General features: G+C 41.7%; 1 protein-coding gene across 1 annotated transcript in view; it reads left to right on the forward strand.

The window, feature by feature from the left end:
* Positions 1 to 841: 841 nt before the first annotated feature.
* LOC106867243 (RNA-binding protein 28) overlaps positions 842 to 22,299 on the forward strand; it is a 36,912-nt gene continuing 15,454 nt past the window's right edge. Inside the window, exons 1-12 of the mRNA XM_089348200.1 lie at positions 842 to 993; positions 2,924 to 2,972; positions 4,222 to 4,346; positions 6,334 to 6,427; positions 11,335 to 11,462; positions 12,889 to 12,989; positions 15,396 to 15,468; positions 17,285 to 17,377; positions 18,157 to 18,231; positions 19,426 to 19,815; positions 21,321 to 21,387; positions 21,770 to 21,873. Coding sequence (XP_089204326.1) covers positions 861 to 993; positions 2,924 to 2,972; positions 4,222 to 4,346; positions 6,334 to 6,427; positions 11,335 to 11,462; positions 12,889 to 12,989; positions 15,396 to 15,468; positions 17,285 to 17,377; positions 18,157 to 18,231; positions 19,426 to 19,815; positions 21,321 to 21,387; positions 21,770 to 21,873 — 1,432 coding nt within the window. The 5' untranslated portion in view covers positions 842 to 860. The remainder of the gene's footprint in view (positions 994 to 2,923; positions 2,973 to 4,221; positions 4,347 to 6,333; positions 6,428 to 11,334; positions 11,463 to 12,888; positions 12,990 to 15,395; positions 15,469 to 17,284; positions 17,378 to 18,156; positions 18,232 to 19,425; positions 19,816 to 21,320; positions 21,388 to 21,769; positions 21,874 to 22,299) is intronic.

Here is a 22,299-nt window from a genome sequence, read left to right on the forward strand (position 1 = left end):
ACAGCAGTAATTGTTTTCACCTCAATAGACGTCAGTGATTGGTTGAAATTACCGAAATACGACAGTTTTAACACGAAATAACTTTAAAAATATAAACTTTTCTCAACAACACTAAGAGTAAAAGATGTTTTATATGACACATTCTACCAGTGTCCAAAGAGCCTGACTTGTAACATTCTATGTCATACTAAATCTTCCTGAGAACAACGTTAAGAGTACATATGTCTGTGGAGTGCTCAGCTACTTGCACGTTAATTTCACGAGCAATTTGTTCCGTTGATTGAATCAGCTGGAACCATAACTCTAACCAACGGAATGCTGCAATACAATACAATTTTGAGCAACAGAGATTCAGAATCCAACCGAAACCAGCTGGCGAAAGTTCTGCCTGGTGTTAAACTAGTAGTAACATGAAACAGCCACTTTGATGTGGCGATTAACTTTACTGGTATTCTTTTATTGGATCTTTCGAAGCTTTAAAGTGTTTCGGTAGAAAACACACTAAATAAAAAATGGTGTCCGCCAAATCAGAAAGATCCCTCAATTTTGCCAGCTGAATAAACTGGAGCAACATGAAATTTATTCCATGTCTTGCTCAAGGACAGAAGGCGCGCCCAGGAATCGAACTCATGACCTCAGGATCATGAGCTGTCCTAACCACTAGGCGACACGTCTTCAAAAGGTCCAAAAGACAAAATTCGGAATTTTTCTTTAAATACAAGCTAGAAGAGACGATTGAAAAAAAATTCACGCTGAAACGAATAAATTCTGGAAGTTTTAGTAGTTTCGTTTAGCTGAAATAAGAAGACAATATTAAACGCATTCCCGGTTTTGTATATTTATAAGGAACGATAGCAAATATGGAGGAGCACGTGGATAAGTCTCGGACCCTGTTTGTTAGGAAAATACCTCTGACAGCAACAAATGAATCCCTTGCGAATAAATTTAGTGAGGTTGGACCAGTTAAACGGGCTTTTGTTATTAAAGAAAAAGGTAAGTTTCTCATGATTTCTGTTTATTATTTATAAATCGCTCCAGTTACACCGATGTTGGTTCAATTTGTAATTAATGTCAGCATGTGGTGAAGAATATTTATTAATTATGAATATTACAGACTTAAATATATAAAATAGAATTAATAATTATATTTCTAAGAACTGAAAACGTCGGTGAGAGAAAGACCAACAACTAACTGATTTTTGTTACTTATGATCATAACATGTAAAAGTAATTAATGAAGACAACACAAATATATACATCGGCTGTAATTAACCGTAATTAACATCAGTATTAATACCAACTAAGGCGGCCAGCTGGCAGTCTTTAGCACGCCGGATAAAATGCTTAGCGGCATTTTTGTCCGTCTTTACTGTCTGAGTTCTAATTCCGCCGTGGGGGGGGGGGGGGGTAATGCAGAATCGCACCTCTCCTAAAAAAATGCGATTCTGTATTAGCCCCTGGTCGACTTAGCATTTCATCATCAAAAATAGGAAAGACGTAGCGGTTGGGTCCTGGGGTCGATTTACAACACGCACCTCTGAAATTGCTGGCCTTGTGCCAAAATTTGAAACCTAAATCCCATGTGATATAAATCCTTTTATTGGTGAAAGTGCTTAAATAGTGTAATAGGTGTAAAACAACATGTAGTAAAGCCAACGGGGAATCCTATAAGTGGTCATTGAACTTTCTAGAAACAACAGCTAAATCTCTCACCCATATTGAATCCTGTATAGCCTTTAAAAATAGGATTATCACGGCCCAATTGCCTTTGATGAGCGAAACAACATCTTAATGCATGAAACAAGGAAACCTGATCACTTGAGTTGCTAGAAAGAGCAGCTAAATCTTTCGCTTAACAACCTCCAGTGTCTTAAAATTGTGAAGCAAAAAAAAAACGAGCTGGTCGTTGCTGGAATGTCTTGCATGCTTGCATGGATTAGATTGCCTGGTCATAGTGACGTGGAAAATTGGAAACGAATGACAGCATTTGCATGAGCTTTTTTGCTTACGAAGAACGTGCAAAGAAGTCAAGAAGCCCGGACATATTTTTGCAGTTGACAACAACCGAATCGACACCACCTGAGCCTTTTTGTAACCAGCGAAACACATGTGAAGACAGGGGAAATATGAATTCACTAACATACACACACACACACAGGTGCAGGAGTAGTAGTGTAGTAAGAACCTTACTTCTTGGTTCAGTCCCACTGTGTGGCACTTTGGTCAAGTACCTTCTACTGTAGCTTTGGTCGGCCGAGGAGTGGATTTGGAAGACGGAAACTGAAAGAAGCCCGTCGTATATATATATTGCCCTAACTCTTCGAAACGCTTAGTTTTAGAATGGTGGCAGCTGATGAAGGAAATGTTCTCTATGTGGCCTGTGTGTTTTCTGTACTCCGTTTATCATTTTGTCCACGTTTTTTTTTGCTACGTCCTGTACCCAGATATGCATCTATATATACATGTAGATGTAGGTATGTACATACATGTACGTATATACACAAATACTCATATATTATTTATATATATATGTATGTATTTGTGTGTTTGTGTTTGACACACAAATACACCAACATCGCTTGACGACCTATGTTGGTGTATTTACGTCCCCGTAAGTTAGCGGTTCGGTAAAAGAAATCCGATAGAATAAGTACTAGGCTTACAAAGAATAAGTCCTGAGGTCGATTTATTTGACTAAAAAGCGGTGCTCTAATGACGGAAACAGGTAAAAGATATACCTATGTATGTGATGGGTTTCTATCTGCCAATTTCACTTGCAAAGTATTGATTGACTTGCTGTTATAGGCATTAGCTGAAAGCTTCCACACACTGGTTTGAACCCCTACTTCATGGTTGTAGAATGAATTGCTTAACCATGCACTTATGTCTGCCTCTCATGAAATTTGTTGATTTTTATTTCTAGGTGAAACTAAGAAGAACCGAGGCTTTGGTTATGTCACATATTCTTTCAGGTTTGTAATAAATATTTCATTGAATTTGTTTATCTTCTACTGTTACGTGATTTGTTATTGAATATGTATTTATTGGGCCTCACAGGCAGTGTGGCCGATGCCATTGTAGCATAGCTAGCACTTGTGCTGGTGGCACATAAAAAGCATCCTTTGAGCACTGGGCCTCACAGAGGCAATGTCAGTTGACCAAGATCTTTGGCAAATGCTGTGCTTGAGAAGGAAAACCCATCAAGTTAAATGAAATCTTAGTTGTGGCAGATACTGGTGTCGTGCAAATGGCACCCATGCCAGTGGCACATAAAAAGCACCCATTACACTTTCGGAGTGGTTGGCATTAGGAAGGGCATCCACCTGCAGAAATTATTCTGAAGTCTGGTGCAGCCCCTCAGCTTGCCAGCTTTGGTCAAATCGTCCAACCCACGCCAGCATGAACAATGGACACCAAATGATGATGACGAAGATGAAACAGAACAGGTAACCAGATGGTCACAGTTTCAAATCCTGTCACTACCCATTCTTTAAATGTTACTCAACTTGTTCAGTTATCCAACATCATGAAGAGAGCATTTTGCTTCATCATTATCGTTTAACATCCACTTTCCATGCTGGTATGGGTTGGACGGTTTGACTGAGAACTGGCAAGCCGGGAGGCTGCACCAGGCTCCAATTGGATCTGGCAAAGTTTCTACAGCTTGATGCCCTTCCTAATGTCAACCACTCTGAGTGTAGTGGGTGCTTTTTACATGCCACTGCCACGAGGGCCAGTCAAGTGGTACTGGCATTGACCACGTTCCTGTGGTGCTTTTTACGTTCCACCAGCACAAGAGCCAGTTAGGCGGCACTAGCAACAACCACGTTTGAATGGTGCTTTCTACATGCCACTGGTACGCGTGCCAATCATCGGCAATGACAGTGACTTCACTTGACTCAACAGGTCTTTGCAAGCACAATTTATTGCCCAATGATTGAAGGGTACTCTTAAATGGGCTGGTTATGGTCTCACTTGGCTTGCCAGGTCTTCTCAAGCACAGCATATCTCCAAAGGTCTCAGTCACTTGTTATCACCTCTGTGAGGCCCAACGTTTGAAGGTCGTGCTTCACCACCTCATCCCAAGTCTTCCTGGGTCTAACTCTTCCACAGGTTCCCTCATGATAACGATATGTATGTATATATTTAGTATCATCATAATGATATGTGTGTATATATAGTATGAGGACTAAATATATTTTCTTCTTCTTCTTCTTGCAGAGATGACGCTGTTAAAGCAATGGAAACCATCAAAGAATTTGATGGTCGTAACATATTCATCACTTTTGCCGATCGGAGAAATATGGGGGATTCTTCATCACAGAAAAAAGCACCCCCAACCAAACGTACGTCGACATGTTGACTTTCTATCTTTTATAATGTAAACGTATCCAAGATCCCTCAAGCCGAATATTTTGTTTTCTGTGTTGTGGACAGAAATAGGTCTACAGCGAGACACCTAATCCATCATCATTGTTTAATGGTGATGATAATGATGAAATAGCTGTCTTGTTGTAGACCTATTTCCTGTCTCCTTATTCATAATTCTACATGATCCTGTTTTTAGGTGCAGGTGTGGCTGTGTGGTAAGAAGTTTGCTTCCTACCACATGGTTCTAGGTGCAGTCCCACTCCGTGGCACCTTCAGCGAGTGTCTCAGGTTGACCAAAGCTTTGTGAGTAGATTTGGTAGATAGAAACTGAAAGAAGTCCCCTCTGTGTGTGTGTGTGTCTCTGCATCTGTGTTTTGATCTGTTTGTCCCCCACCACTGCTTGACAACCAGTGCTGGTGTGTTTATGTCCCTGTAACTTAGCAGTCCAGCAAAAGAGACCAATATAAATAGCTACCAAGCTTGAAAAAAAATTAGTTCTGGGGTCACCTCACAGAGGTAGTGACAGGTAACCGAGACCTTTGGCAATATGCTGTGGTTGAGAAGACCTATCAAATCATAGTCTGATTGGCTAATGCCAGTGTCAGATAACTGGCACATGAAAAGCACTCTCTGCACTCTTGGAGTGTTGGTGTTAGGAAGGGCATCCAGCCATAGAGACCACGCCAAAACAGACATGGAACCTGGTGCAGCTTATCAGTCTTCTGTCAAACTGTCCAACCCATGCCAGCATGGAAAATGGATATTAAATTAGGATTATCATTTCAATTCATTCAAGGAAAATTCTTCAGAGTGTTACCCCAGCATGGCCACTGTCTAATGACCAAAACAAAAGATTAAAGAAAGATGAAAATAATCTAACTTGTCCTCAAATGGCACAAAGCCATCTTCCTCAATACTGTTCCCTGTTCGGTTGAGGAGTCTTGTATTATTGTAAGATATTTGGTAATCTCACTGCAGCTGGTGCCATACAAAAAGGAACCCAGCACACTTTGTAAAGTGGTCGGCATTAGGAAAGGCATCCAGAGAGGGAAACTGTTGCCAAGGCTGACATTGAACTCAATGCAGATTGTTGTTAGATCCTGTCAAACCATCTAAATCTTACACGGATAGAAAAAAGGATGTTAAATTGTCATCATCATCGTTGTCATTTAACGTCCACTTTCCATGCTGGCATGGGTTGGACGATTTGACTGGTGGCACGTAAAAAGCACCCACTACACTCTTGGAGTGGTTGGCATTAGGAAGGGCATCTTGCTGTAGAAACCTTGCTGGATCAAATTTGAGCCTGGTGCAGCCTCCCAGCTTTTCAGTTCTCAGTCAAACTGTCCAACTCATGCCAGCATGAAAAGCAGACGATAAACGATGATGATGATGATTCCAATAAGGCATTCTTTTCTTGACAAAATATCAGTTTTTGGTTACAATAAATGTTGTGTTGTGGTTATTATCCTTCCTATGGCTTACTTTGTAACATATCCATGACTATTTGACATGTGTCCAGGCTCAGTCCCACTGCATGGCACCTTGGGCTAGTGTCTTCTACTACAACCTCAGACCTACCCAAAGCCTTGTCAATGGGTTTGGTAAATGGAAACTGAAAGAAGTCCATCGTGTACACACACACATATATGTGTGTGTGTATGTCTACGATAGACTTCTTTCAGTTTTATATATATGTGTGCATGTGTGTGTTTTTGTCTGTGTTTGTTCCCTACCTGTGCTTGGCAAACGGTGTTGGTGTGTTTACATCCCCGTAACCTAACAGTTCAACAAAAGACACCAGTAGAATAAGTAACAAGCTTGAAAAGAAAATAATTGCTGGGATCAATTCGTTCAGCTACAAACATCTTCGAGATGGTGCCACAGCGTGGCCTCAGTCTAATGGCTGAAACAATTAAAAGAGTAAAAGATTTGAAAAGCAGGCGACTTTTGTCTTTCCAGGGGTTGAGTCGAGTAAATACTTAAGAGCCAGAACTATTGTCGTGTCACGGATTCCGAAAAACACACCACTTGAGAAAATCGAGAAACTGGCCAAGTAAGAGTTACTTCCCTTTTTCTTTCCCTTTTTTTTTTTTTTTTTTTTTGGTGGGCGGGGTAATGCTTTGTCCTTTGGTATATATAAATCATATTAAGAATAATGAAAAATTTAGTAAAAATACCTTTATCATTATTAATCCTTTAGCATCCATACTGCCTCCCGTGCTGGTGGCACATCCAAGAGTGGTCGATACCAGACTGGCTCCCGTGCCGGTGACATGTATAAAGCACTATTTGAGCATGGTTGATACCAGTGCCGCCTGATTGTCTCCCATGCTGGTGGGACAAAAAGCACCATCTGAGGGTTGTCAATGGCAGTGCTGCCTGACTGCCTCTTGTGCTGGTGGCACATAAAAAGTCCCATTCAAGTGTGGTTGATGGCAATGCTGCCTGACTGCCTCCCGTGCTGGTGGCACAAAAAGCACTGTCCGAGATTTGTCGATGCCTGACTGGCTCCTGTGCTGGTGGCACATAGAAAGCACTATTCAAGCGTGGTCATTGCCAGTGTCACCTGACTGGTCCCCCCTCCCCCTGCTAGTGGCATGTAAAAAGCACCCACTACACTCTCTGAGTGGTTGGTGTCAGGAGCGGCAGCCAGCTGTAGAAACTCTGCCAAATCAGATTGAAGCTTGATGCAACCTCCTGGCTTACCAGTCCCCAGTCAAACCATCCAACCCATGCCAGCATGGAAAACAGACGTCATCATCATCATCATCATCGTTTAACGTCCGCTTTCCATGCTAGCATGGGTTGGACGATTTGACTGAGGACTGGTGAAACCGGATGGCAACACCAGGCTCCAGTCTGATTTGGCAGAGTTTCTACAGCTGGATGCCCTTCCTAACGCCAACCACTCAGAGAGTGTAGTGGGTGCTTTTACGTGTCACCCGCACGAAAACCGCCACGCTCGAAATGGTGTCTTTTATGTGCCACCCGCACAAGCCAGTCCAGGGGCACTGGCAACGATCTCGCTCGAAAATCCTACAGGAGCCAGTCAGGCGGTACTGGCAACGGCCACGCTCAAAATGGTGCATCTCATGTGCCACCCGCACAAGAACCAGTCCAGGGGCACTGGCAACGATCTTACTTGGCTTGCCGGGTCTTCTCACGCACAGCACATTTCCAAAGGTCTCGGTCAGTAGTCATTGCCTCGGTGAGGCCCAATGTACGAAGGTCTTGCCTCACCACCTCAGCCCAGGTCTTCCTGGGCCTACCTCTTCCACGGGTTCCCTCAACTGTTCGGGTGTGGCACTTTTTCACGCAGCTATCCTCCTCCATTCTCACCACATGTCCATACCAGCGCAATCGTCTCTCTTGCACGCCACAACTGATGCTTCTAATGTTCAGCTTTTCTCTCAAGATACTTACACTCTGACGGGTATTCACATTGACATTACACATCCAACGGAGCATACTGGCTTCATTCCTTGCGAGCTTACGTATGTCCTCAGCAGTTACAGCCCATGTTTCACTGCCATGTAGCATGGTTGTTTGTACGCATGTGTCATACAGTCTGCCTTTTACTCTTAGTGAGAGTCCCTTTGTCGCCAGCAGGGGTAAGAGCTATCTAAACTTTGCCCAGGCTATTCTTATTCTAGCAGCTACACTTTCAGCACACCCACCCCCACTACTAACTTGGTCGCCCAGATAGCGGAAGCTATCGACTACCTCTAGTTTTTCACCCTGGAATGAGATAGAAGTTGTTTCCTGTTTGTTTACAGTCTTTATTGCACCTGAACATCTGCCACAAACAAAAACTAACTTGCTAGTTAACCTGCCTTTGATGTTGCTGCACCTCTTATGTGTCCATAGCTTGCACCGGGCACATCTTATAGAGTTACTACCTACTCCTTTTCTACATACTGAGCAGGGCCATCTACCTGAAGGGGTTTGTGTTTTATCTACCTTCCTACTTATTAGGATTTTGGTTTTAGCTAGGTTGACTCTAAGGCCCTTCAATTCTAGACCTTGCTTCCACACCTGAAACTTCTCCTCTAGTTCTGATAGTGACTCCGCAATTAGGGCAAGGTCATCAGCATAGAGGAGCTCCCAGGGGCAACCTGTCTTGAACTCCTCTGTGATTGCCTGGAGGACTATGGTAAATAAGAGGGGGCTGAGGACGGAACCTTGGTGGACCCCTACCTCTACCCGGAATTCATTGCTGTACTCATTTCCAACCCTCACCTTACTTGCAGCATCTCTGTACATGGCTCGCACAGCTCTCACTAACCATTCTTCTATCCCAAGTTTCCTCATTGACCACCAGATAAGGGATCGGGGGACCCTGTCAAAGGCTTTCTCCATGTCAACGAAAGCCAGGTACAGAGGTTTATCCTTAGCTAGGTATTTCTCCTGCAACTGTCTCACTAGAAATAAGGCATCAGTAGTGCTTTTACCTGGCACGAACCCAAACTGCATCTCATCTAAATTGATTCGCTCCCTAATTAGTTGGGCTATGACCCTCTCTGTAACTTTCATAACCTGATCTAACAGCTTGATGCGTCTGTAATTATTTGTATCTAAAGCGTCACCTTTACCTTTGTAGCAGTTGACTATGATGCTGCTACACCAGTCATTGGGTATGACTCCTTCGTGTATCACCTGGTTCGTAATACGGGTGACTAGGCTATAGCCAACACTGCCAGATATTTTGAGCATCTCTGCAGTGATTCCTGATGGGCCGGGGGCTTTCCCGGTCTTCATACTCTTAATTGCTTTATCTACCCTGGTACTATCAACTCGGATAGATGGTCCCTCTATTGGGTCGACATACGGCAGGCTCTCTTTCTCCCATTCATTCTCTTTATTAAGCAATCTATCGTAGTGGCATCTCCAGACCTCTTTCTTTGCATCCTCATTTAATGCAAGCGTACCATCATCCATGCGAACACATTTCTCTCCTACAACATCACTATTCTCTCTCCTACACTGTCTTGCAACACGAAATACCTCGAGTCTTTGGTCCTCACGGCGCAGAACATTGGCAAATCTTTCCTTATCTGTTTCCCCTCTGGCTAAATAAACCTGTCGCCTAGCCTCCCTTCTGGCACATTGGTACAATTCCCTGCTACCACCGTTCTTCCAGTCCTTCCAAGCCTGTTTCTTTTGTCTAATAGCCCTGTCTACCTCCTTGTTCCACCACCACGTTACTCTGGGTCGGGAGGGGACCTTACACCACCCACAAATCTGGTCGGTGGCTTTCAACAGGTTGTCCCGCAGAAATCTCCAATTGTCTTCCACGTTGTATGATGCTATATCCCCTTCTATTTCGTTAAATGCTTCAAGTAACTTGTCTCTAAGTCTCTGTCCGTTTGCAGGGTCTTTAAGCTTCCACACCCTTCTCCTCCAAGCCTGTCTAATTCTGGGCACCCATTTTGCCTTGATCCCAAAGTCGCTAACTACTAATCTATGTTGTGGGGTACATTCTTCGCCAGGGTAGGTTTTGGCATTTATAAGCCGCCCTCTTTCCCTATTTCTGGCGAGGATGTAGTCGATTTGGCTAGAGTGTCTGCCGGAGCGGTAGGTGACTAGGTGACTGGCAGGTTTCCTGAAGGTGGTATTGCAGACCATAAGATCGGTTGCATCACAGAACTCCAGCAGTCTGGTTCCCTCCTCGTTGCGGGAACCGAAGCCATAGCCTCCATGTATGCCATGGAAGCCTCCAGCACGATGTCCGACATGACCGTTGAAGTCTCCAGCCACAAAGAGAAGGTCCCTGTCACTCGTCGACGAGGTAGTTTGCAAGAGGGTGTCATAGAATTGGTCTTTCAGACCATCTGGTAGCCCCGGTTGAGGTGCATAGGCGGAGATGACAGTAGCTAATCTATGATGAAGCACTAGTCTGATCTTAAGTACTCTGTCACTTACTCTAACGACCTCGATTACCTTATCCACCCATTTCTCCGCTAGAAGTATTCCTACGCCCCCGACCCCGTCAGTGTTCCCTGCCCAGAAAATCTTGTACCTGTGTTCTTTGCCTGTGAGGAACCTCGCAGAACCTCCTCTCCATCTTACTTCCTGGATGCAGCACATATCTACGCGTCTCCGTTCAAGCATCTCAACAATTTCACCAGGTGGTTTTGTGATTTTGGTGATATGATTGTTTATTTTTAGAATGACATTGTAGAGTCATTGTTTAACATCCGCTTTCCATGCTGGCATGGGTTGGATGGTTTAACTGAGAACTGACAAGCCGAGAGGCTGCATTAGGCAACAATGTGATCTGGCAGGGTTTCTACAGCTGGATGCCCTTCCTAACGCCAACCACTCCATGAGTGTGGTGGGCCAGTTTGAACATAAAACAGATAGAATATTTAGACCAGGTATGGCAAGTTTAAAAACTAATGGGTTAATCCAGTTCTTGGAATATAAATCAACACAAAATTTTGATGGAAGCTCTTAATTTAGATCACTTTAATTCTTTAGTATTCAAACCAGCCATGTTCAGCCCAAATATTCTATTTGTTTTACGTTCACACTGGCCAGACGCAGCCTCTCACACCTACTCTACAATGTCCTTCTAAAAATAAGCTATCACATCTTAAAAATCTCAAAGCTATGAGATAATACATGATTAATTCAAACCAATGGGAAGAAATAAGCATTACATTTGACAGAGAAATCTGAATGCTAAAGAGTTAAACATTTTGTTTATTATTTCCATTGAAATTCATTGTCTTAATTTCAATTAATTTTGAAAATAAAGAATTGAATGAATTACCTTCCACAGCTAATTTTTTAAATATTGTTTAGCCTGAAATTTTGATGGAAGATTTTAATTTTGCTCACTTTATTGTAAAACAAAGAATTTGTATGAAAGAGCCAAGGGCAGTCTCAGGTGGATTGGTGCCAAGATGGTTAATGTCTCCTGTGAAACCTTAAATGTTTTTTTTTTTTCTGTGACAGGTCCCTAAAGAAGGTTATTAATATGGAATACAAAGATGCAGAAACCAATCCAACGGCATTGATGCATTTTAAATCTATCCGTGAAGCAAAGATGGCCCTGCGTAAACTAGACAATTCACAATTCAGAGGTAATATACATTGTCTTTTTGGGTCATTTCTAAAAATGTGTGTGTGTAGTATCATCATCATCACCAAAATATGCACTAAGGTTAGTAAACTCCATCTGACACATATAAACTTGGAAGAAGTCGACAGTAAAATGATGATGATGATGGTGGTGGTGGTGATTATTATTATTAAAACTGTTCCTTTCTAATAATAAGATTTATTGTCCAAAAGCAAAAAAATATTTGTCTTAATGAAAAATGAATCTCAGATAATTAATGTGATGCAAATTAAAACCTCACATCAGTGGTTCCCAACCTGTAGTCTGCAGACCCCTAATGGTCTGCAAAATTGTACTGAAACTAAATTCAAAATTTCCTGTATATATACACACACATAAGGATAAGCATATCAAAAGGGGTTCATGGGAAAACTCATTTAAATATAAGGGGTCCTTGGTACATTATTTACATTTGACAGATATTTGTCCTCATCTTGTTTGTTGTTAACACATTTCGGTTGATATACCCCCCAGCCTTCATCAGGTGTCTTGGGGAAATTTTAAACCTGGGTTCTCATTCGTAAGGTATTTTTTCGATGTTATTATTATTATTCAGGTCACTGCCTGGAATTGAACTTAGAATCTTGGGGTTAGCCCGCGCTCTTAACCACTGCGCCATATGCCCATGTATCAGTGTTACCAACTTGCTCTCTTCCTATGGGCATATGGTGTAATGGTTAAGAGCACGGGCTACTAACCTGCAGAGTCCGAGTTCAATTCTAGGCAGTGACGTGAATAATAATAATAATAATGTAAAGAATAAAAAGTTTAGAATGGTACAACAATAAACTATAATACAAAAAATGGACTATATACCTGTTGTAATTTAGTTATCCATAGTCCGATGATATTTCGGAATACAATTCCTTCTTCAGATATTCTTAGATGGTGTCGCTGCTATAATCGGTTTTCCAACGGCTTTCTTTTCTTTTTTTTTAATAATGATAATAATAACATAAAAAAATACTTTAGAAATGAGAACCCAGTTTCGAAATTTCCCCATGACACCGGAAGAAGGCTGGAGGGTATATCAGCCGAAACGTTGTGTTAACAACAAACAAGATGAGGACAAATATCCGTCAAATGCAAATAATGTAAATAATGTACTTCCTCATCTCTTAAATATAGAACTTGGTCCTTGGTAGTAAAAATGTTGGGAACTGCTGCCTCACATCAAAATTTTGTGTTAACTCAAAATGCCGTCATAATAATGACAGTTATTTTACTAAATTCTTCATTATTTTCAAAATTATTTGAAACAAACACAGTATATATATATATATATATACACACACACACACATATATATATATATATATATATCAACAGAAATATGGTAAACAAAAGGATTAATTAATTTTGTCTATATTTGTAATTTTTCTTTCCAGGTGTGACTTTAAAGGCAATACAACAATGTAACGATGCTGCTTACATGCCTCGGAAAGTTCTCAAGATGCGACGCCTCATAGTTAGGAACCTGTCTTTCAAAGTATGTTTATTCACAGAAATTTGACCCCCTCCACTGTTTAGTATATACTATAGGTGCCGGCTTAGATGTGCAATGGCCCAGTGGTTAGGGCAGCGGACTCGCGGTCAGAGGATCGCAGTTTCGATTCCCAGACCGGGCGTTGTGTGTGTTTATTGAGCGAAAACACCGAAAGCTCCACGAGGCTCCGGCAAGGGGTGGTGGCAACCCCTGTTGTACTCTTTCACCCCCAACTTTCTCTCACTCTTTCTTCCTGTTTCTTGAGTAACGCTGCGATGGACTGGCGTCCCGTCCAGCTGGGTGGGGGGGGAACACCTACGCCATAGAAACCGGGAAACCGGGCCCATGAGCCTGACTAGGCTTTGAAAAAGGGCGGGAAAAGAAAATAGGTGCTGGCATGGCTGTGTGGTAAGACGCTTGGTTCCCAACCGCATGCTTTCGGGTTCAGTCTCACTGAAGTGTCTTCTGCTATAGCCTTGGGCCGACCAAAACTTTGTGAGTGATGTGTGTATGTATGTGTTTGAGTCCCCCACCGCCATAGCTTGACAACTGATATTGATGTATTTACGCCCTGTGAATTAGTGGTTCAGCAAAACAGACCAATAAAATAAGTCCCGTGGTCGATTTGTTCGACCAAATGCAGTGCTCCAGGATGGCCACAGTCAAATAACTGAAACAAATAAAAGAATATTGTTCTTATTGAATTCACATCCCACCAAGGTTAACTCTGCTTTCCTTTCAGAGTTAATATAATTAAGTACCTGTTTTATACTGGGGTCCAGTGTAACCAACTTGCCCTCTTCCCACTAAATTGGTGGCGCAATGTCAGGATTTGGAACAATTATTATTAAGGCAGTGCACTGGCAAAATCGTTAGCATTTCAGACAAAATGCCTAGTGGTGTCTCATCCGCCTTAGTTCTAAGTTCAAATTCCAGTGAAGTCGATTTTTGCCTTTCACCCTTTAAGGGTCAATAAAATACATACCAATTGAGCACTGGGGTCAGTGATGTTACTGCCCTAAGATTTCAGGTCCTGTGTCTATAGCTGAAAGGATTATTATCTCCTCCTTAGCAAAGGCAGAGGTATTGTTTTCAGTTGTGTTTGTTTGTTTGTTTGTGGACAAGATATCTCAAGAACTGCTGGATGGATTCGGATGAAACTTTCAGAGATGTTTGACCCCATGACTTGCACAAACTGATTAGATTTTGGGATCGATCCGGTACCAGACAAAGATACTGGATTATTTTTCCGTTTTTTTTACTTAATTTTTGAGAGCAGTCAAGTTTATATCAGATATTTTCATTCTAAAAATCATCTCCAGCGAATCGTTGAGAGGACATTGGTGTTACCTTGGCAGAGGTTTGTGCTCTCTGAGTGCTCTTGTTATTCCTATGAGCGGCATTTCATCTGTCTTGATGTTCTGAGTTCAAATTCTGCCAGGGTTGACTTCACCTTTCATCCTCTGATGGTCAATAAAATAAGTACCAGTTGAACATTTGGGTTAACATCATTGACATACTCCCTCCCTCGGAATTGCTGGCCTTGTGCCAAAAATTGAAACCATTATTACTTTTGACTTGGATTTATGTGGCCAGCAGGTAACTACCTGGGACCTTAGGTATTCACAAGCTTTCAATATAGTCTTTGAAAGGCTTAGAACCTTCCTGGTAATCTTTCCTGTCCCCAAGAGGCAGACTTTCTGTAGAAGCTCTCCAGGACATTTTATTCCAATCTCCTTCAACCATTTGTCTATACCTTTGCTTAGAGTTCCCAATGCACCAATTATTATAGACGCAACTTTTACACTTTCCATATTCCAAATTCTTGCAATTATTATTAAGAGGTGATGAGCTGGCAGAATCATTAGCATGCTGAACCAAATGCTTCGTGATATTTCACCCGTTGCCTCGTTCTGAGTTCAAATTCCGCTGAGGTCAACTTTGCCTTCCAACACTGGGGTCAATATAATCGACTCATCCTCTCCCCCAAAATTGCTGTCCTTGTGGCAAAATTTGAAACCATTATTATCCTTTTGTACTCTAGGCACAAGGCCCAAAACTTTTAGGGAGCGAGGCCAGTCGATTAGATCGACCCCGAAAGGATGAATGGCAAAGTCGACCTCAGCGGAATTTGAACTCACAATGGAAAGACCAACGAAATACTGCTAACATCTCTGCCAGCTTTCCGCCTCGGAACCATTAGTGGTGGGCGTTAGGAAGGGCATCCAGCTGTAGAAACTCTGCCAAATTAGATTGGAGCCTGGTGTTGCCATCCGGTTTCACCAGTCCTCAGTCAAATCGTCCAACCCATGCTAGCATGGAAAGCGGACGTTAAACGATGATGATGATGATGATGATTATTACTATTTATATTAATCTTAATGGGTTTCTTTTTCCTTCCCTTGACAGACTACTGTTGAAAATTTCAAGAAAACTTTTGAAAAGTTTGGTGAAGTACTTGAAGCAGTGATACCGAGTTCAAGTAAGTTCATTTTCCTGTATAACTTTTCATCATCATCATCGTTATTTAATGTCCGCCTTCCAGCAGTTTGATGAGAGCCAGCCAGGCAGAAGCCTGTGTCAGACTTCTGTAAATGTTTTGGTAGGATTTTTACAGCTGGATGTCCTTCCTGACACCAACCACTCAGCAGAGTGGACTTAGTGCTTTTTACGTGGCACAAGCACAGGCGAGGTCAGTTTTGGCAAGGTTTTTGCAGCTGGATGCCCTTCCAAATGCCAACCACTTTACAGTGTGGACTGGGTGCTTTTTAAGTGGCACCTGCACTGACAGGGTCACCAAGTACTTGCAAGACAACAAAAAAGAACAAAAATAGAAAATATTTCTGTGTGTTTGTGAAAGTTGTTTATTACAAGTGATGTTGTTGTTACTGCTCTTGTCTTCAGCTTGCTCACATACTTTGCACCTTCAAAGGTGTACGAAATTAGAAATGGAATGGCATTCAGCTGTAAAAATAATGCTTTGATAATATATTCGTCTAGCCCATTGCTCTGCAACCAGTATGCCACGGCACACTGGTGTGCTGCAGTGTAACCTGAATATAATTTTTTCCCCCTGTACTTTTAGTTATGTTTTTAGTTCAGGTGTGCCAGGAAATTTTGAAAAGAATATGAGGTTGCGGAGCACTGGTCTAACCCATACTAACAAAGTAAAACAAATGTAAAACCTCTCTCTTCATATACGTGTTTGTATTTACACTGGTCTAGAAACCTGTATTGTGTCCCCTTATGTCTTGCTATGTAGCAGTTCAACTAATAGTGATTAATAAAAAAAAAAAATGGTTCAAACTGAAATAAGTGTTGATGTGAGCAGCAAAGACCTTTGATGACAGTGCCCCAGCATGGCCACAAGCTAATGATTGATGATTCCTAATGGCTAAAATTATCCTTCTATTCATTAGGTTATTGAATGGCTGGAATTACTTTCCTTACATTTTTACCATGCAACAAAACAAATTACAACATAACCGTAGACATTTTTTGGAGACAGTCTCTGCTAATAATATTAATAATAAGAGAACTCAGAGAATACAAACCAAGGTACTACTGTATGTATATGTATATATATACATACTCTCTGAGTGGTTGGCGTTAGGAAGGGCATCCAGCTGTAGAAACTCTGCCAAATCAGATTGGAGCCTGGTGTTGCCATCCGGTTTCACCAGTCCTCAGTCAAATCATCCACCCCATGCTAGCATGGAAAGCGGACGTTAAACGATGATGATATATAAACAATTGTACCGTGGAAGATTTTTATAAGCCATTTAAAAACACACAAAAACCGTTAGATTCACTTCAACATTTAAATTCAATTTGCCAAAATATTTTCATCGCTTTGAGACCACAACCTGTTCACTGACAAAATTCCGAGATGCAGCACAGAATTTTGTCAGTGAACTGGTTGCGGCCTCAAAGCAACGAAAATATTTTGGCAAATTAAATTTAAATGTTGAAGTGAATCTAACAGTTTTTGTGTATTTCTTAAATGGCTTATAAACACCTTCCATGCTGCAATTGTTTTTGTTCCAGCACACGATCTCAGATCAGGTCACTTACTATGCAAGTACATTTCCATAACATATATATATATATATATATATATATATCATCATATGGCATGGTGAGTTTCCGGACAGATTCCATCTACGTAGTTTCTTTCACATGGTATTATTACTTTATACCATCATTTTATATTGCTTATTTATAACAAAGTCAACATGTCTTCTTTCTTTTCTTTCCCGCTACTCAATCTATGAAGGTAATATTTGTTTCCATTTCAGATAACAGAAGTTGCGGTTTTGGATTTATTCAGTTCATAGACATTCGAAGTGCTGACAGAGCTATTAAAGAGATGAATGCAAAGGAAATTGATGGTTTGTTTTCCGTATTTCTTTCTTTCTGCTGTTTTATGTTAATGTTGGCGGCATTGGTGTTAACTCGTATCCATGTAGTATCTCTGTAGCTCCTATCTTGACGGGTGTGAAGGGTGTTGGTGCCTGAGGTGATGGTAGTATTAAAGAGGTAGGGGCAGATGCAACAGCAAGGGAAATAAGCTACTAACCAGAAGGTCATGCAGGTTATGGGCATGTTTGAAGGAAGGAAGATATGGGAGGTGAAAGGGGTCAGATTGAAGTTGGCAGAAGGCTCGAAGAATGGTACATTGGAGGGGTAGGTGTGGGGAAAGAGAGTGGAGGCACAGGCGAGGGCAATTTGGATAATGTTGGGGAGTCTCCCCATTGGGTGAAGTGGCAATCCACAAATTGGGGTTGTCTTCACTACAGGGCCTTCAAATATTGGGGGAACTGAAAGTAAGGGACGGGCAGTTTGGTGTTGGTAGGGTGGGAGAAGTTGAGATAGGAGGGTGAGTCTTTGGGGTTTATAGAGGATGAAAATGGTAAGATAAGAATGGTGGCTGGTGACAGAAACATCAAGAAAGTTGATGGAGGTGTTTGAAACAGAGCAGGAGAATTGGAGAGCAAGGTGGGAAGACGTGATGAAAGAGAGGAAGGAGTCATGATGTTCATGGGAAAGTGAGATTGTGCCAATGCAGTCATCTATATTGTGTTTCCTTATGTTAGTCAATATATATAACCATTACCCATGTTACTGTGTATAACATTGCTTTTATCTATCCTTTCTTCATCTCTTACAGGACGAGTTGTTGCCATTGACTGGGCAATATCCAAGACAAAATATGATAAATACAAAGAATCGTTACAGCAAAAAGGTCAGTTACTGATCAGATATACATGGATGTGTGTGTGTGTGATATAATCAACTAAAATCCTTAAAAGTGGCACCCTAGGGTGGCCATAGTCCTATGAAAGAAGCTTACTTCTCAACCAATTGGTTCTGGGTTCAGTCCCACTGTGTTGCAACTTGAGCAAGCGTCTTCTACAATAGACCCAGGCTGACCAAAGCTTTGTGAGTGGATTTTGTAGATGGAAACTGAAAGAAGCCTGTCGTATAAAAATGTGTTTGTGTTTGTCCCCAACTACCACTTGACAACTGGCGTTGGTGTGTTTGTCCCTTTAACTTAGCAGTTCAGTTTTAGAGACCGTTAATACGAGGGTGAGTCAAAAAGTAATGCCATTTTGTTTAGGACAGGTATAATTACCAATACAGGAACATGTATCATACATCAAAATGAAGCTGGTCCTCTGTGGATCACATCCCTACTTCTCAACATAGTCACCGTTTCTCTCAATAACAATGTTCCACCTTTGAATGAAAGCATGTATCCCTGCTCCGTAAAATTCTGTTGGCATTAGGAAGGGCATCTAGCAATAGAAACTATGCCAAATCATACTGGAACCTGGTGAAGCTATCTGGCTTAGCAGTTCCAGTCAAACCATCTAACCCATGCCAGCATGGAAAGTGGACGTTAAAGGACAATGATGATTATTATATATATATATCGTCGTCGTCGTTTAACATCTATTTTCCATGCTGGCATGGGTTGGATGGTTTGACTGAGGACTGGCGAGCCAGAAGGCTGCACCAGTCTCCAATCTGATCTGGCAAAGTTTCTACAGCTGGATGTCTTTCCTAACGCCAACCACTCCAAGAGTGCAGTGGGTGCTTTTTACGTGCCAGTCAGGTGGTACTGGCATTGACCATGCTTGAACAATGCTTTTTACGTGCCACTGGCACGGTAACCAGTCAGGCGGCACTGGCAATGTTCACACTTGAATTGTGTTTTTTATGTGCCACTGGTACAGAACCAGTCTGGTGGCACTAGCAAGTTATATATATATATATATATATATATATACATACACATACGCACATCATTTAATAAATACAGAATTTAAACGTGAGCTACGGCAAGTTTCATGCTTGGATAGTACAGTAATCCGACACACTTGTCTAGTGTGCCATTTGCTTGTTTATTTTAATTTTTTTCCTTTTTCTTTTTTAGATTCTAAGAAAGATGACAGTAAAGTCCCTGTCAATGGTAAGGGTTCAGGTGGTGACAACGATGATGATGATGATGATGATAATGACGATGATAACGATGACAATGATGATGATGGCAGTGATGACTCTGCCAGCGTTCATGAAGATGTGAAGTCAGGGAAGAAGAAAGTTAAAAGCAAAATCTCTGATGATGATGAGAGTGAAGGAGATGACGACGGCGACGATGATGATGATGGTGTTGAAGATGATGATGGTGATGATGATGGTGGTGAAGATGACGATGGTGATGATGATGATGACGATGGTGATGAAGATGATGATGATGAATCTGATATAAATGACAGTGACATAGAAGACAGCCAAGTTGAAGACAAGGCATCAAAGAAGAAAGGTAAAAATAATTTTTTTCTAAATTTCATCTCTATATATGGTTACCCAGCCTACTAGAAACAGCAGCTAGATCTCCTTCAAATCACACCCTTCTGCCTTTATTTTTTTATTATTATTCTAACCAAAATGGAAGAGTGAAGGTGTGTAGCCTATCAGTTAGGATGTTGTGCACCCAATCACAAGATTATGGTCTTGGTTTGCAGATCAGGTGCATAATAATGTTCTTGAGTAGAGCACTTCATTTCAGGACATTGCTTCATTCTACTCAACTGTAAACAAGTTTCCCTGCAACAGACTGGTATTTCTTTGTGATCTCAGTCATTTATATATGCCATGGGAACAGGGAAACCAGCTCTGTGGGTCCTAGAACTTGAGACAATAACGTCCAATGGGTTACTCTTTTACTTGTTTCAGTCATTTGACTGCGGCCATGCTGGAGCACCGCCTTTAGTTGAGCAAATCGACCCCAGGACTTATTCTTTGGAAGCCTAGTACTTATTCTATCGGTCTCTTTTGCCGAACCACTAAGTTACGGGGATGTAAACACACCAGCATCGGTTGTCAAGCGATGTTGAGGGGACAAACACAGACACATATACACACACATACATATATATATATATATATATATATATATAAATGTGCTGTGCGTGAGAAGACCCGGCAAGCCAAGTAAGATCGTTGCCAGTGCCCCTGGACTGGTTCTTGTGCGGGTGGCACATGAGATGCACCATTTTGAGCGTGGTCGTTGCCAGTACCGCCTGACTGGCTCCTGTAGGATTTTCGAGTGAGATCGTTGCCAGTGCCCCTGGACTGGCTTGTGCGGGTGGCACATAAAAGACACCATTTCGAGCGTGGCCGTTTTCGTGCGGGTGACACGTAAAAGCACCCACTACACTCTCTGAGTGGTTGGCGTTAGGAAGGGCATCCAGCTGTAGAAACTCTGCCAAATCAGACTGGAGCCTGGTGTTGCCATCCGGTTTCACCAGTCCTCAGTCAAATCGTCCAACCCATGCTAGCATGGAAAGCGGACGTTAAACGATGATGATGATGATATATATATATATACATATATACGATGGGCTTCTTTCAGTTTTTGTCTACCAAATCCACTCACAAGGCTTTGGTCGGCCCAAGGCTATAGTAGAAGACACTTGCCCAAGTTGTCGCGCAGTGGGACTGAACCCAGAACCATGTGGTTGGTAAGCAAGCTACTTACCACACAGCCACTCCTACGTCTTATAAGGATTTTTCTTCTTTCTTCTTTGGGTGCCATGTCCAGAATGTAGGACATAGGCAGTCATGTCCTGCTGCAAGTCTCTGTTCTTTGTTTTCTTTAACAATTCCACTTCCTTGGCCGGGTTGGTCATTTGAGCCCAGAAGCTTTTCGGCCGGCTGCAGCCAGGTTGGTAATGAAACGGTTAATGTTACTTCTTCATTGTCATCATCATTATCATTTACCATTTCTTATTTGTGGTTTATTTCTTGTGTTGATGTTTCTTCCAGCTCAAACCAACAAACAGCTGCAGAACAAAAAGAGTGATGTTAATCAAGGAAGAACCATTTTTGTCAGGTAAATAAAATGGATAGCTTTAATCAGTTATGCTTAGTTATTATATATATTTTATATATGTATATATATGTACACATATTGCCAGTGACTCCTGATTGGCTCCCGTGCCGGTGGCACATAAAAAGCACCATTCAAGCATGGTCAATGCCAGTACTGCCTAACTGACCCTCGTGCCGATAGCACATAAAAAGCACACACTACCCTCTCGGAGTGGCTGGCGTTAGGAAGGGCATCCAGCTGTAGAAACCTTGCCAGAACAGATTGGAGCCTGGTGCAGCCTTCTGGCTCACCAGTCCTCAGTCAAATCGTCCAACCCATGCCAGTATGGAATGCAGAGGTTAAACGATGATGATGATAACATATGCCATTATTTTCTATTTAGGAATGTTCCATTCAGTTGTACTGAAGCAGATTTAACAGATTTATTCTGCAAATTTGGAGAAATTACTTACAGTGTCCTGGTAAAGAAAGATAATATTCCTAGAGGTTGGTTCATTCTATATTTTTAATAGTTTTTTTTTTTTAATACATTATTTATATTTGACGGATATTTGTCCTCATCTTGTTTGCTGTTAACAAGTGACGGCTGATATACCCTCCAGCCTTCATCAGGTGTCTTGGGGAAATTTTGAACCTGAGTTCTCATTTCGATGTTGTTGTTGTTGTTATTATTATTATTCATGTCACTGCCTGGAATCGAACTCGGAATCTTGAGGTTAGTAGCCCGCGCTCTTGGCGTAGTGGTTAAGAGCACAGGCTACTAACACCAAGATTCCGAGTTTGATTCCAGGCAGTGACATGAATAATAATAATAATAATAATAATAATAATATCGAAAAATACCTTACGAATGAGAACCCAGGTTCGAAATTTCCCCAAGACACCTGAAGAAGGTTGGAGGGTATATCAGCC

Source organism: Octopus bimaculoides, chromosome 2, assembly GCF_046866305.1.
Source record: "Octopus bimaculoides isolate indiv1 chromosome 2, ASM4686630v1, whole genome shotgun sequence".
Classification (NCBI taxonomy): domain Eukaryota; kingdom Metazoa; phylum Mollusca; class Cephalopoda; order Octopoda; family Octopodidae; genus Octopus; species Octopus bimaculoides.